General features: G+C 38.3%; 1 protein-coding gene across 1 annotated transcript in view; it reads right to left on the bottom strand.

Annotated features, from left to right (window-relative positions):
- SNX16 (sorting nexin 16) overlaps positions 1-5247 on the bottom strand; it is a 39163-nt gene extending 33916 nt beyond the window's left edge. The window contains exons 1-2 of the mRNA XM_023518404.1: positions 5153-5247; positions 2984-3458 (exon numbers count right to left, since the gene is read on the bottom strand). Of these exons, the coding sequence (XP_023374172.1) occupies positions 2984-3358 (375 nt within the window). The 5' untranslated portion in view covers positions 3359-3458; positions 5153-5247. The remainder of the gene's footprint in view (positions 1-2983; positions 3459-5152) is intronic.
- Between the last annotated feature and the right edge of the window lie 7636 nt (positions 5248-12883).

The raw sequence follows: 12883 nt of genomic DNA, 5'->3' as shown, positions 1-12883 counted from the left end.
ACCATACTTTAGCAGGGTGACAGAATGAGACCTTGTCTCTAAAACAACAACAACCCCCACAACTTTTCAAGGATTCCTATCTTATACAGAGTAAATCCAAAGTCCTTACAATAGCCTCACACCATAATCTGTGTACCACACGCCCTGTCCTTATCTGTTATCTCATTCCAACTTCTCTCCACATTGCTTAGTATGCAGTCAGCTACGAGGGTCTTTGTAACTGACCCATCTGTGTGAAAAGTTCTTTCCTCGGATAGCCTCATGGCTCATTCTTTGTTAGTACTAAAATCTTTTCTGTGAGGCCATGACTGACAACACTATTTAAATCCCAACCCCAGTTTCAGGGATACTCTCTCTCCCTCCCTCTTTTATCCTTATATAGTATTTATCACTATGTGACACACCATTTACTTACCTATAATTAATTCACACTGCTGTACCACTATAAACCAGAATAGTACCTGATGCATAATGGGTAATCAGAACATGCTGATTTACTGAACATGAAAAATTTCAGATCTATCATTTACTTCTCCCTTTACAACGTCTCAAAAGACTTTATATTTTTATACTACTACTTTAAATTTGGCTACATACTTGCATTTTTGCATCTATCACCTGTCTTAAGTCTGATAGGGCTACTGTAACAAAACATCATAAACCAGGTAGCTTATAAACAATAGAAATTTATTTCTCACAGTTCTAGGGGCTGACAAGTCCAAGATCAAGTTGTCAGCAGATCTGGTGTCTAGTGAGGGTCAGCTTTGTGGTTTACAGATGACATATTATAGTTGTGTCCTCACATGCAGAATATTGGCAAAGGAGCTCTTTGGAGTTACTATTTATTATAAGACCAATAGTCCTATTCATGAGGATTCTGCCCCTAGGTCCTAATCATCTCACAAAGGCCCCATTCCGTAATACCATCACCTTTAAGGTTAGGTTTCAATAAATGAATTTTGTGGGAACACACATTCAGACCACAGTGTCAACTCAATGCATGCTCATTCCTTCATCTGGAAATGAGACATTAGTTTAATATCTAAAACTGATCTCAAAAAAGACAGTTCCATACAGATTTCCCATATCACCAGACTTATGATAACTTAGTTTTAAAGAAAGTTTCTTCATAAATTATCTTAGCAATTTTTTGGCAAGGGCATCCCATGCTATCATAAATTTATAGAATGAAATACAGCAGTAAACTTAAAAATTTTACTCTAAGAATAATAAGTGACTTAGTAAGGTTGCTCCATCATAAAACCACATAGGTCGACATACATAAATCTACAAGATCAAAGTACATACATTAGCAACAAACAAAAAATAAAAAAAGGTATCTCTTACAAGAGTATTGAATATCCACATCAGAAATGAATCTAACCAAAAGATGCAAGGTCTCTGCACTGAAAACAACAAAAAACTACTGGAAGAAATTGAAGAATTATGTCAATGGATTAAGTTCATAGATTCGAGGAGTCAGTATTATAAAGATGTCAGTTCTCCCTAGATTAATCTATAGGTTTAACAAGATCTCAGTGCAAATGGCCCAAAGTAGCCGAGGCAATCCTGAAGAACAACAAAATAGGAGTACTTAACTACAAGGTTACTATTGAGACCTATTACAAAAACTGACTAATTAAGATAGTGTGAATTTAGCAAAGGATGAAAAAATAACACACAGAAGCAGATACAGACAACAACGCAAATACAGAGAAAGAGTGTTCTTTTAAATAAAAGCCTGATAATAGATCCCATATGGAAAAAAAACAATGGCTTCATCCTTACCTCACACCATGGTCAAAAATCAATTCAGATGCTTTAAAAATTTAAATGTGAAAGGCCTAACAATAAAGCTTTAAGAAGAAAACACAGAACAAAATGTTTGTAACCTTGAAGCTGGCAAAGATTTCAAAAACTCCTAGCCACAGAAGAAAAAAATAAATTGGACTACATTAAAATTAAGAACTTTTGTTTATTAAGTGCATTATTAAGGAGGGAAAAAGGCAAACCACAGAGCAAAAAGACAGTCACACAACACATTAGCTGAAAAGGACTTCTGTCCTGAATGCTCAGAAAACTACGAATCAAAATGAAGAAGGCTTCTTAAAGAAAAATGAACAAAAACCTTCAACAGACATTTCACAGGAGAGCATCCAAATGACCAAAAAGCTTTTCATATTAATTTGTCTTTAAGAAAATTAAATTAAAACCACAATGTGATATATTACTTTATTATACTCACTAGAATAGCTAAAATGAAAAAAGTGTTAAAACACCACATGTTGGAAAGGTAAGGAGCAAATGGACTCTCATATGATGCTTCTAGGAAAATAAAGGACAACCACTCTGGAACACTGTTCAGTATCTTCTTCTCAAGCTAGACATATGACCTAGCAAGTGTTTACACGTGACAAATACTAAAATGTTGAAAGGAGTACTATTTGTAAGAACCCTCAAATGGAAATTATCCAAATGCCTTTTAAGAGAAGAAAGGATAAATTCTTGTATAGTCACATAAAGGAGCGTTATTATAGTGATAAAATGAGCTGCCTACAATTCATGCAAGATTAAGAATGAATCTTACAAACATAATGCTGAAGAAAAGAAGCCAGATCAAAGGAGCACATACTCTATAATATCATTTATGTAAAGTTCTAAAATTGACAAAATTAATCTAGGTTGTAAGAAAAGTGTTGTGTGAGTGGGTCTCAACTGATGGACGCTTTTAGGATATTAGTAATGCTCTGTTTCTTGATCTATGTGCTAGTTAGTTACATAGGTGTCTGATTTGTGAAAATTCATTAAGGTAAAAACCAAAGTTTACTACCAGTCTGACAGGATTTAGTGGGATAAAAACCATCAGAATTTTTATGTTGAAGACATTCTAAGTACAGGCTCACATTAATTTGACACTGGTTTAAGCACTCAAGTTAGTTTATCTTTCACTGTCTGTTACTATATAGTAGAAGTCCATACTTACAGTAAATTTAGCTCTTTCTTCCATCACCTCATACCCCAGTATAGTAGGTGTAGATGGCCTATCTTCCCAATTCACTCTTTCAGGATTTTGTTCCTCGGTTTCTCTTGGTCTAGTAGAATACTCAATGGAAGAATCTGCACCTGTAAATTTAGTCCTAATGAGGGGACTGCTACAGACAGATGAAGTACCATCCATTTGATCAGGAACACTTGTCTGTTTAAAATTACCCATATTTGAGTCTTCTAACTGGCCTTTGGAAGAGTCTGAGGTTGTTGAGATACTGCCAAAAGAGGAACTTCTTTGATTTCTGCTGGTTGTATAACTGGAAGCAGAGTTTCCTATGGGCATAGGAACTGGGACATAAGGAGTTGCCATCTTCTTTTGGCCTTTGCAACAAACCTGCACGCTGTTGAGTCCAAATACTTAGAGAACAACTGATACCCAATCCATTGTTTTCTTCTTAGGAATTCACTATCTAAAAATGAGAAGGACATATTAAAGATTAGTCTTTAAATTTGGAGCTGGATCCAAAAGAAAACAAAATGTTCTTTTTAATTTCATGGAATTCTATTATTTTATTTGACATAAAAATACACTCAACCCCTTTCCTTTAATCCCCACTAACTCTATGACTTCCATTTGTGATAAAGACAACAATCCATTTTGCACTTTTTCTTGACCCTCCTGTGAAGGATTTTTGTACTTTTCATTTTAACTTGGTTTTATCTATATAAAAGAGTTGGTAGGAAAAACAATGATGAAAATTGGAGCTTTACTCCACGCTTATCATCCAGAAGTACCATATATAGTACAGGAGGGAAGAAGAGAAAGGAGAAAAAGAAAGAGAGGAAAATTATTCTCATTACCTTTCCATTCAATTAGTGAAACTCTCAAGGCTTACACAGAATAAGAGTAAACCCAAAGTTTAGATGCTACATAGGAACGATCAGTTTCCTAAGGCTCCTAAAGTAACATTTTATAGAACCCAGGATCCTTATTTTAAAAATAAGCTTGATCAAGTGCAATAAAACTTAATGAACATTAAATTTATATTCAACAAGATTAAACAATTAAAAGTTAAACTGCTCTTCAGTTTCCAGCTCATCACCAATTCTGCTATGCAATAAACAGAGGGTCCTTAGCAAATCTTTATAACTCATATTCAATCTCTGTTACCAAAAGGACTAGTATATCTTGTATGAGGATATCATAATACAAAGAAGAGATGGTTTAAACCCCCAAAATTGTAGTAACCAGACTAAAAAAAATGACAAGGCTACACATAACACGCCTGCCTGCTCAACTTCATCCACCAAACTCTCCCGGTGAGAAATACAGGAAACCAGTCATCTGGACTTGGAAAGATGCTGAAATAAGATTTTTTAACTCAGCACGTGGCCCTGGGCAACCTTCCCACTATCAAAGATTCAAGAAACTTGAGCTGCTGATTCACTGCAGCTCGGTTCCGCCTGAAGGCCTTCCAAACAAGCAAGTCAGTCTGAAATCTCAATATTACCAAACCTGCTGTTTGCCACTTCACTACCTGAAGCCTCCGGGCTGTGGGGCGGTCGCATGTTAATATGACCACTGACGTCCAGAAGTGAGAGCTACTCAAACGTTAAGAAAATGTGTTGTGTTCCTTAGGAGCTGTCTTAACTTTTACCCTTGCGTGGAGATGCTCCCAGGACGATCATCTCAGTCTCTCCCTGGAAAACCTCGAGTAGGTGAGGTGGCCCGACACTAAGGAACCTGGTGGGCTAGCGAAGTGGGCGGCCAAGGAGAGTGGACAATCCCAGCGGCAACTCTGGGAAGGTAAGGTCGGGGTCTGCGTGGACCAACGGTCTTTGGCACTTTGGGCGGTGAAGTCTACAGCTCCCGGGCTCCCTGGGGGCCCCGAGACCTTACCGCCTCCGCCGCCGGGTGCGCGGCCAGTGCCTTCCAGACACACGGCGGAGGCGGTCGGGGCTCGCAGCTGGCCAGGGACGGGAGGAACTTCAGAGGCGTCTGTCTACCCACCCGCGAAGACCTATCCCCCTGCCAGCCACGGAGGGTGCAGGTGTCACCCGCGCGACAGCCCGGGACAGCGCTCGCCACCCTGTCCCCGCTTCAGCCCGCTCTGCGATCCCGTCGAGAGCGCCTCCCGGTGACGGTGAAACCGACTCTACTCACCTGCAGCTTTTCGCCTCCTGCCACAGCACCGAGACGCTTCATGTGACTCTCCGCCCCGAAACCACCTACTCCCGCCCGTGCCCGGCCGCCGAACCCGGGATCCCCGCGAGGAGGAAGGAAGGGCGGGGCCTGGGACGCCCTTCCGGAAGTGACGTCAGGCGGAGGGCGTCGGTCCCGGAGACGCCGACTGGACTCGTGCCGCCCCGCCCCGGCTGCCTGGTAGAGAACTTAACTCTAGTCCTATGGCTGGGAACTAAATGTTATCTGCGCTGTCTTTAATTTTTCAAAAGCGCTTTTGCGAAATGGAAAATACAATACCTAGTTTACCTGACAGGTGATAAGAAAACTACAATTCCCAGGAGAACTACAGTGAACCTTGCTCTGGGTTCCTGCTTTTCATCATGGGACTTGTAGTTTGGTCTGATTCTGATACGTTATAGATTGTTTTCCAGAATTAGCAGTGCTTTAAAGGATGACAATCGATTAGAAGAGTAGGAAGATTCAACACCACAGTAGCCGATTCGTCCTACATAATTCAGAAATTGTCATTGGCAGAGAATATCTGAAATTCTTAAGTGTTTTTTTTTTTATTTTTTTTTACTATTTGGGGAGCAATTTTAATCTCAAATAATTATTAGGCTTGTTAAATTTGCACATCTAAAGACTGATAGTTATAGGGAAAGCCCTTCTTTGACAGTCAAATTCCAAGATTCAGACCAGAATATAGCCTTGTTCATCATTACAATTGTGCAATTTAATAATCTTTTCATGATTACTAAGGCTTCAGAGCAACCCCAAGACTGGGAAAAAGTGACAGTGGTAATTTCAAAATAAATATAGAAAGATAATCTGGTTTGTGGTTTTGGTTTGAGACATGTTGCTCTTTCAGTATGAAGGAAATAGAAAAATAGAATCCTGCAGAAACAATGGACTAAAATATACGAAGTTTTCAGGATAGACTTGGCAGTCTTGGTCTTGAGGTGGCAATTGTACCCTTGAATTCTATGAGAAAAAAAAAAGCAAAGATAAAAACGAGTTTTGGAATATGTCCCTCAATTGTGGGCAGGCAGATAGGTAGCAAAAGAGACCTGTATGAGGAAAGCCTCCAGGAAGCCAAGGAAAATTAAACTTTCAGTAAATAAGGGTATATAGATACTATAGTTAGAATAAAGATTTAGGTCAGGGTTTTCCAGCCTTTTTTTTTTTTTTTTTTTACCTCACGGCACACTTGAACTTATACTTCACTAGGCACACTGAGGCACACTTAAATTATGTTAATCAAAACAAAAAGAGTAAAAAAAGAATATACTTGCTATACTTGAACTTTTTTGAAAATAATTTAATTAATGATCTTTAAAATTTTTTGCAGTACATCTAAGATCCTCTCATGGCACACTGGTTGAAAATCACTGATCCCTAAAATTGTGCAAGAAGAACTTCCTTCACAGATTACAGAGGGGAGCATAACACACATACTATATGTTTTCATTATGTCTTAGAATATCTGGTATTTATAAAATGTCTAGGTTTTACTTTCAAGACATGAAGTAATCAAGAAAGAATTATCCTGTGGTTGGTCAAAGTGAAATTATCACATTGTATTATCACAGACTATATATTTTTTTTTTTTTTGAGACGGAGCCTCAAGCTATCCCCCTGGGTAGAGTGCCATGGCATCACACTCACAGCAACCTCCAACTCCTGGGCTCAAGCGAGTCTCCTGCCTCAGCCTCCCAAGTAGCTGGGACCACAGGCGCCTGCCACAGTGCCCGGCCATTTTTTAGTTGCAGCCATCATTGTTGTTTGGCAGGCCCGGGCTGGGGATTCAAACCCGCCACCTTAGGTGTATGTGGCTGGCACCTTAGCCGCTTGAGCCACAGGCGCCAAGCCATCACAGACTGTATTTTATGGCTAGTTTTTATATAATATTTTAGTTCAGCTCTTGGGTACCTTTATAAAGTACCTACAATCACATTATTTACATTTTAACTTGCAGAATAACAAAAGATTCTTCTCTTTCATTAATTTAATTTTATACAAAATACATACCCCTAGAAGGGCAAGGTATAATCAAATAGATACTGATAATGGGACAAGGGAGGAGGGAGGAAGTAAAAACCGAAGTAGAAAAAGCATGTGCAGAGGGCAGGTGTATCTGGAGGCGGCTTCTTCCGTCCAAACATTTCCCCTTTTTGCAAATTGGTCTCTTATACAGGGCTGGACCCCTGGTGACCATGTTTGTAATAGGTCACTCTTCTAACAAAGGTTTTTTGTCATAGTCGATTACGTTGTACCCATGGAGGACATTTGACCAAAGTTGTGTCCAACAGATACTTCTTAGAAATTAAAATTTGGGGGGTGGCGGTTGTGGCTCAAGGAATAGGGCGCCTGCCCCATATACCAGAGGTAGCGGGTTCAAACCTGGCCCCGGCCAAAAAAAAAAAAAAAGAAATTAAAATTTGGGGTGAGTCGAAAGATATGGGTTGGGAGTCTAGGAGCTAAACTAAAACTAAAGGTAACTAAAGATAGGGAGGCCCATGAGGTTTCACTGCTAAGGTCCTTGGAATTGATCTGGTCCCTTCTCCTGATGGACTTTTCCTTGGACACCATGAGATAGCCTAGTGTTATTTCAATAGATTAGCTTTTTGATGAAATCTATCCAGAGGTTGTTCTTTTACTTAAAACCAAAGTACAATTAATGCACCAAGTTGGAATGAGGTGAGCTGAAAATTAATAGTATATGCTGATAAAATGCCTCCTATGTTTTGCAAATAGCTGTCAGCAATTCATGATCTAAGATCTTAAAACAAACTTATGGTATTTCATAATCTGTTACCTGTTTTTAACATCAAAACAAATCTTCAATAATTTATAACTAAAGTAACGTAAAAATAACTCCTTCATTAATTATAGACAGTCCCTGCATAATGGATGAGTTATATTTCTGAGAACACCTTTGGGTCAAATTTGTATGTAACTGAGATCCCTGATGAACAGTACGTATACTGTGATAATAATAACAGTAACTCTAGTGGCTCATGTGTGGTAATAATAATATAATGTGATATTGTAATAATAATGTTCATTTACTGTAATAATAAGTTACAGAAACTAGTGTGCTCTTTTAACTCAAACAAATAACACACAAACTCATACAAAAAGTTTAGACAGAAGATGGGAAGAATTTTCAAAAAAGTATTAAAGGTTATCACTCATCTAATGTTGCATCAATACCTTGCTCATTGGAGGGAGCATTTTTGAAGCAAGAAGGTAGAGGTTAACATTAGAAGATGATGATGGAGATGGTGCCGGGGATCAGGATTTGATTCTGTTCCTAGAGGGGAGCTTGCCACTAAGCTCTGTTTCTCAAAAACAGGTATTGGCGGTTTTTTGCATAGCCTTTCTCCTTTTTTCATCATAAATGCTCTTATAGCAGCTCATGTTCCCACTAAGTGCATGGCAAACTTTTGTAAACCTCTTAGTGTTAATATCTTGCTCCTCAAGCTTAGTAAATCCTGCTTCAGTGAGATGAAAGGCTCCGGCTACTTCTTTTGTAAACGTTCTCGGTTCTGGATCTTCTGGTTTTTCATTTTCCTGTGTTTCTGTCAGCTGCTTCTCTATCTATGAGACTAGCCACCAGCATACAATTGCTGCCTCAGTGAAGTGCGTATACCCTGTGGGTTTGCTTACGTGTGTGGAAGAAACTAGTCCCTGAATTATTAATGTAATTATCTAATTATAAAGTATCCTGATGGGAAACCTGAACATTGTTAAGTCAGGTTCAGTCATAATCTGGGGACTGCCTGAATTTTGACTTAATTTCACAGATTCCCTAATTCAGGTATGTTGTTCTCCACAGGCAGTTTTCCTTTAATCTTCGGTCTCCGTACTCCTCCTGTCATAGTGTTTTCTCACTTCGATGACACTGTGAGTCCAGAGAACTGTAAGTGACCTATTCTTAAAGTAATGGGAGGTGACCACAGTTGTAACAGGGAAACGTGACAGCTGACTTCATCTCAGTGAACCTGCGACCTGTGCAGTTTCCTGTCAGGGTAGGAATTATATGATATTTATAATGACACAGAGCTGCCGTTCTTTAATGCCACTGATTAGTGATTTTTCCACTCACCATGTAACATAAGAAAAGCAAGTGTGGAAATACTACTGAAAGCAGAACAAAAAGATCAATTCTTTCTCAAAATTAGAGTCATAATCTTAGAACTGAAAAGAAGCATAATGATCACGAGGAAAAGCCTCCATTTTATCGGTAAGAATACTGAGGAAAACAGAGGCTGGTGATCTTCCTGAAATCACAGAGCCAGTCAATCCTTGTCTCTCAAACTCCTAAATTTCTCACTGCGCACAGAATGACACCCTTCCCTGAGCACTTCACTCTGTTGTGTCCTGTGGGTCATTCAACTTTCTAATATGTTTAGCCTCTGGTGTGTTCTCAATTAGCATTTGATATGTGGGACATCTTTGAAGATTTTGTGTGGGAGGAAGGAGGGAGGTCTGCATGGGGTCCTTAAGGGTCAGTAAAAATTAAATCAGTCAAGGAGAAAGGCAGGGCCCACCAAACACAGTGAAAGGCTTGAGAGAAGACATAGCAGAGTGTGGGATGTTGTGGGGCAGTGAGGAGACCCACCTGACTGGAATACAGAAATGAGCTCCTGCTCATCCCTCATGTTCATTTCAGACAAAATCTCATCAGTAATGTCTTCCTGCTTCCTTCAATTAAGTCCCTTTTCTGTGATCCCATTTTGTTCAGTACATGAATGGAGGCAATCCTCACATTACACACATATTATATGTGCTTATTTATACGTGCAGCCTTAGGGCCAAGATCATTTATTAACCATCTATGTGTTGACACATCTCATTCGGTACCTGACTTTGTTGCCATTTTTACACCTGGCCTACTTTGCTTATTCACATTTCCTACAAGATCCTTGTAAACATTTGCATTTTCAAGTACTAGTTTAGAGAAGAAATCCAAATTCTTTTGAGTGGTTAGACCTATATGCCCCTTACTTCATGAAGTAACTTTTATAAACTTACTTTCTCTGGAATAATAATTTAGTTAGTTAGCCAACTAACCAGCTATTTATTGAGGTCCTACCATATACAGTGAACCTCCAAGTCCAGACAAAACAATTGGCTTCCCTTTTGCGGTCTTTATTTTTTCTCTTGTCAGCATTTGTTGTTGGCTTGTGTTGTAGGTCACCTCTTCTCCAAAAGCTTATCCCAGTCCCTCTTCACCATGTCCTCAAAGCTCCCTCTGCAGGCTTCTGCCATGCCCTGCTCCCATTGATATGGTTATCTTCTATGTGGCATCTAGAAAATGAACTATGGAGGCTAGACAGTGTCTTGTTTTTTTCTCTTCATGATTGGCTGGCAGAACCTCTGAGACGTAGTGCAGCTAAATTGAATGAAGATAAGTGAATAAAGTTTGTTTTTTCCATTGGATCAACTTGGTGATAAACACATACTGTATGTACATGTTCTCAGTAGAGACCATGTTAGTTCTTCAATTTTGTTTTGAAGAAACATTAAATGGAAGCTCACTCTATAAAACAAATAAGTTTTATTTGTTTTAAGCTCACTCTGCGAAACAAATAACAAACAAATAAAGTAGGTCTGGTTAAAGAGAAAGACTCTAATTGCCTGAGAATTTTGTAAATCACTGAACTAGACAGATGATTTTCAAGATCTAATGCTTTTTGAGTTTTTGTCTATGACTTGAAATCTGAAGTAGATAATGAAATAAATATCATAACCTAGTTATCAGTGCTAAGATTTATAAAAAGCATGCAGCAGAACAAAAATAAAGTATAATTTAAACTTGTGAAACTTGTGAAATTAAACAGAATATTGAATCAGACATTATTGTACTTTTAAGTCTTCATCTTAAGTAAGTTTGAAATTTACTTAACTCCTGGCACATGTGTGGAGAATGAAGCTTGTTCTCCGAGTTCCCGGTGCCAGGAGTTTCACCCAGTTTGTAGGAGATCCTTCAAAGAAAGAAAAAAGTTTCCAGGTAAAAAACAGAGACTTGGAAGGGCAGCAAGTCTCCTGTCTGTTAATACCAGGGTTCCTGTCTAATGTAGCTTGAAACCTTTTCAGAGAGGACTTAACACATCTGGGTTACCTCTGAGTCTTTTGTTTGGGTTACTTCTGCTTTTTTTCTTCAGTACGAGGCTACAATAATTCTTCCTCATGAGGTTATTGTGAAAAATAAAAATAATCTTTCTTGTTAAGTTCTTAGTAAAGTGACTGGTGAAAGGAGCAATAGCTGTTATTGTATCTCCTGAGTGAACTAAGCAGCTGAGCTCCTTTAAAAAGACATAAACAATATTAATAATACTGTATATAGATATTTGTTGAATGAATGAATAGCAGTTAGTTGAACAGAGAACTGTGCTGTTATATCCACTCATTGATTCATTTTTGACCCCTATTTCTCTGTGAGGTTTCTTTTTCCTACTGATTTTTATTTTTTAACTTTTTTGGCTGTATTGAGATATAACTAACAAGACTGCAAATTTAAGGTATATAACATGATAATTTGATATTTGTTTAGCTTGTGAAATGATTAGCATAATAAAATCAGTTAATACATTGCATTGATTTATTTAATTCTTCCAATAACCCCATTAGATAGTGCTATTATTATAATTGATATTTCACAGATTGAATTGCTGAGAGGTTGGTTAGCTTGTTTTTTTATATGAGAGTCATTCTGAGAGGTATTTTGTGTGGTACAGTTGGGACTCAAGCCCGGTTGTGTCTGTCTCCAGAATCCCTGCACAGATTCCTATTCCACCATAGCCTTTTCATCACTGCAGTAGGAGGAGCGTGGAAGGTCAAAGAGCCACTCTTGGCAAGACATTGGTTGAAAACCAACTCTCTGGACTCAGTTTCAGGAACTCCTGGGTTCTTCACACCATTTAATATGCAGACTATTTAACCCAAATTATTTCATTTTTCTTTCACTTTGACCATTAGCTAGTTCTAGAATAATTTATATATCCTAGATTTGGCTCCTAAAATTACTGGTCTTGATAAACTAATCTGATCCTGTGCCTTTTCTGTCTCCGGCTTTTCTATTATTATATTATTATGACTCATTCTCTGGGGTTAGTTCTGATGTCTCACTTTTTTCAAAAGACTGACCAACTGGATAGATTGGGAAGGAGTTAACCAGGTGAAGTGTGTTTCTGGAGAAGAGCTAAGGGTGTAGTTGGATAAAGGAGTATCCTGGGCAGAAAGGTGTAAAGGTATTATATACAAGTTGCTTAATAATGAGAAACCATGCTATTTGAATTGAACTAAAAACATACAGATATAAAATTTGAATTTTTACATGATTATATTAAATACCCTGAGCTCTGTGAGGAGCCAGATCTTACAACTCATTCAGCAAATATTTGTCAAGTGCCTACCATATGTGCCAGTTATTGTTCTAAGCCTACAGGAATTTACCAGTAACAAGATAGGTAAGGTCACTCTTCTCATGAGTTTACATGCTGGTGAATGCTTATGCTGAGGCTGTTAATAAACACAAGAAATAAGTTTGAAAATTTAGCTAGATTTATATTCTTTGAAGACAACAGAATAGAGTAATATTTTAAGAATGGCTGGAGCAAGGGGAAGCAAAGTAATAGTAGATTGGGGCACTAAGTATAGTGTTTCTGAGAAGGTGACTTGATGGCTGACATTTTAATATTTAGA

Source organism: Otolemur garnettii, unplaced genomic scaffold (genome assembly GCF_000181295.1).
Source record: "Otolemur garnettii isolate 467f Iridium unplaced genomic scaffold, OtoGar3 scaffold00004, whole genome shotgun sequence".
Lineage (NCBI taxonomy): Eukaryota > Metazoa > Chordata > Mammalia > Primates > Galagidae > Otolemur > Otolemur garnettii.
Note: the sequence above shows the minus strand (reverse complement) of the source record. Positions and strands in the feature narration are given on the sequence as shown.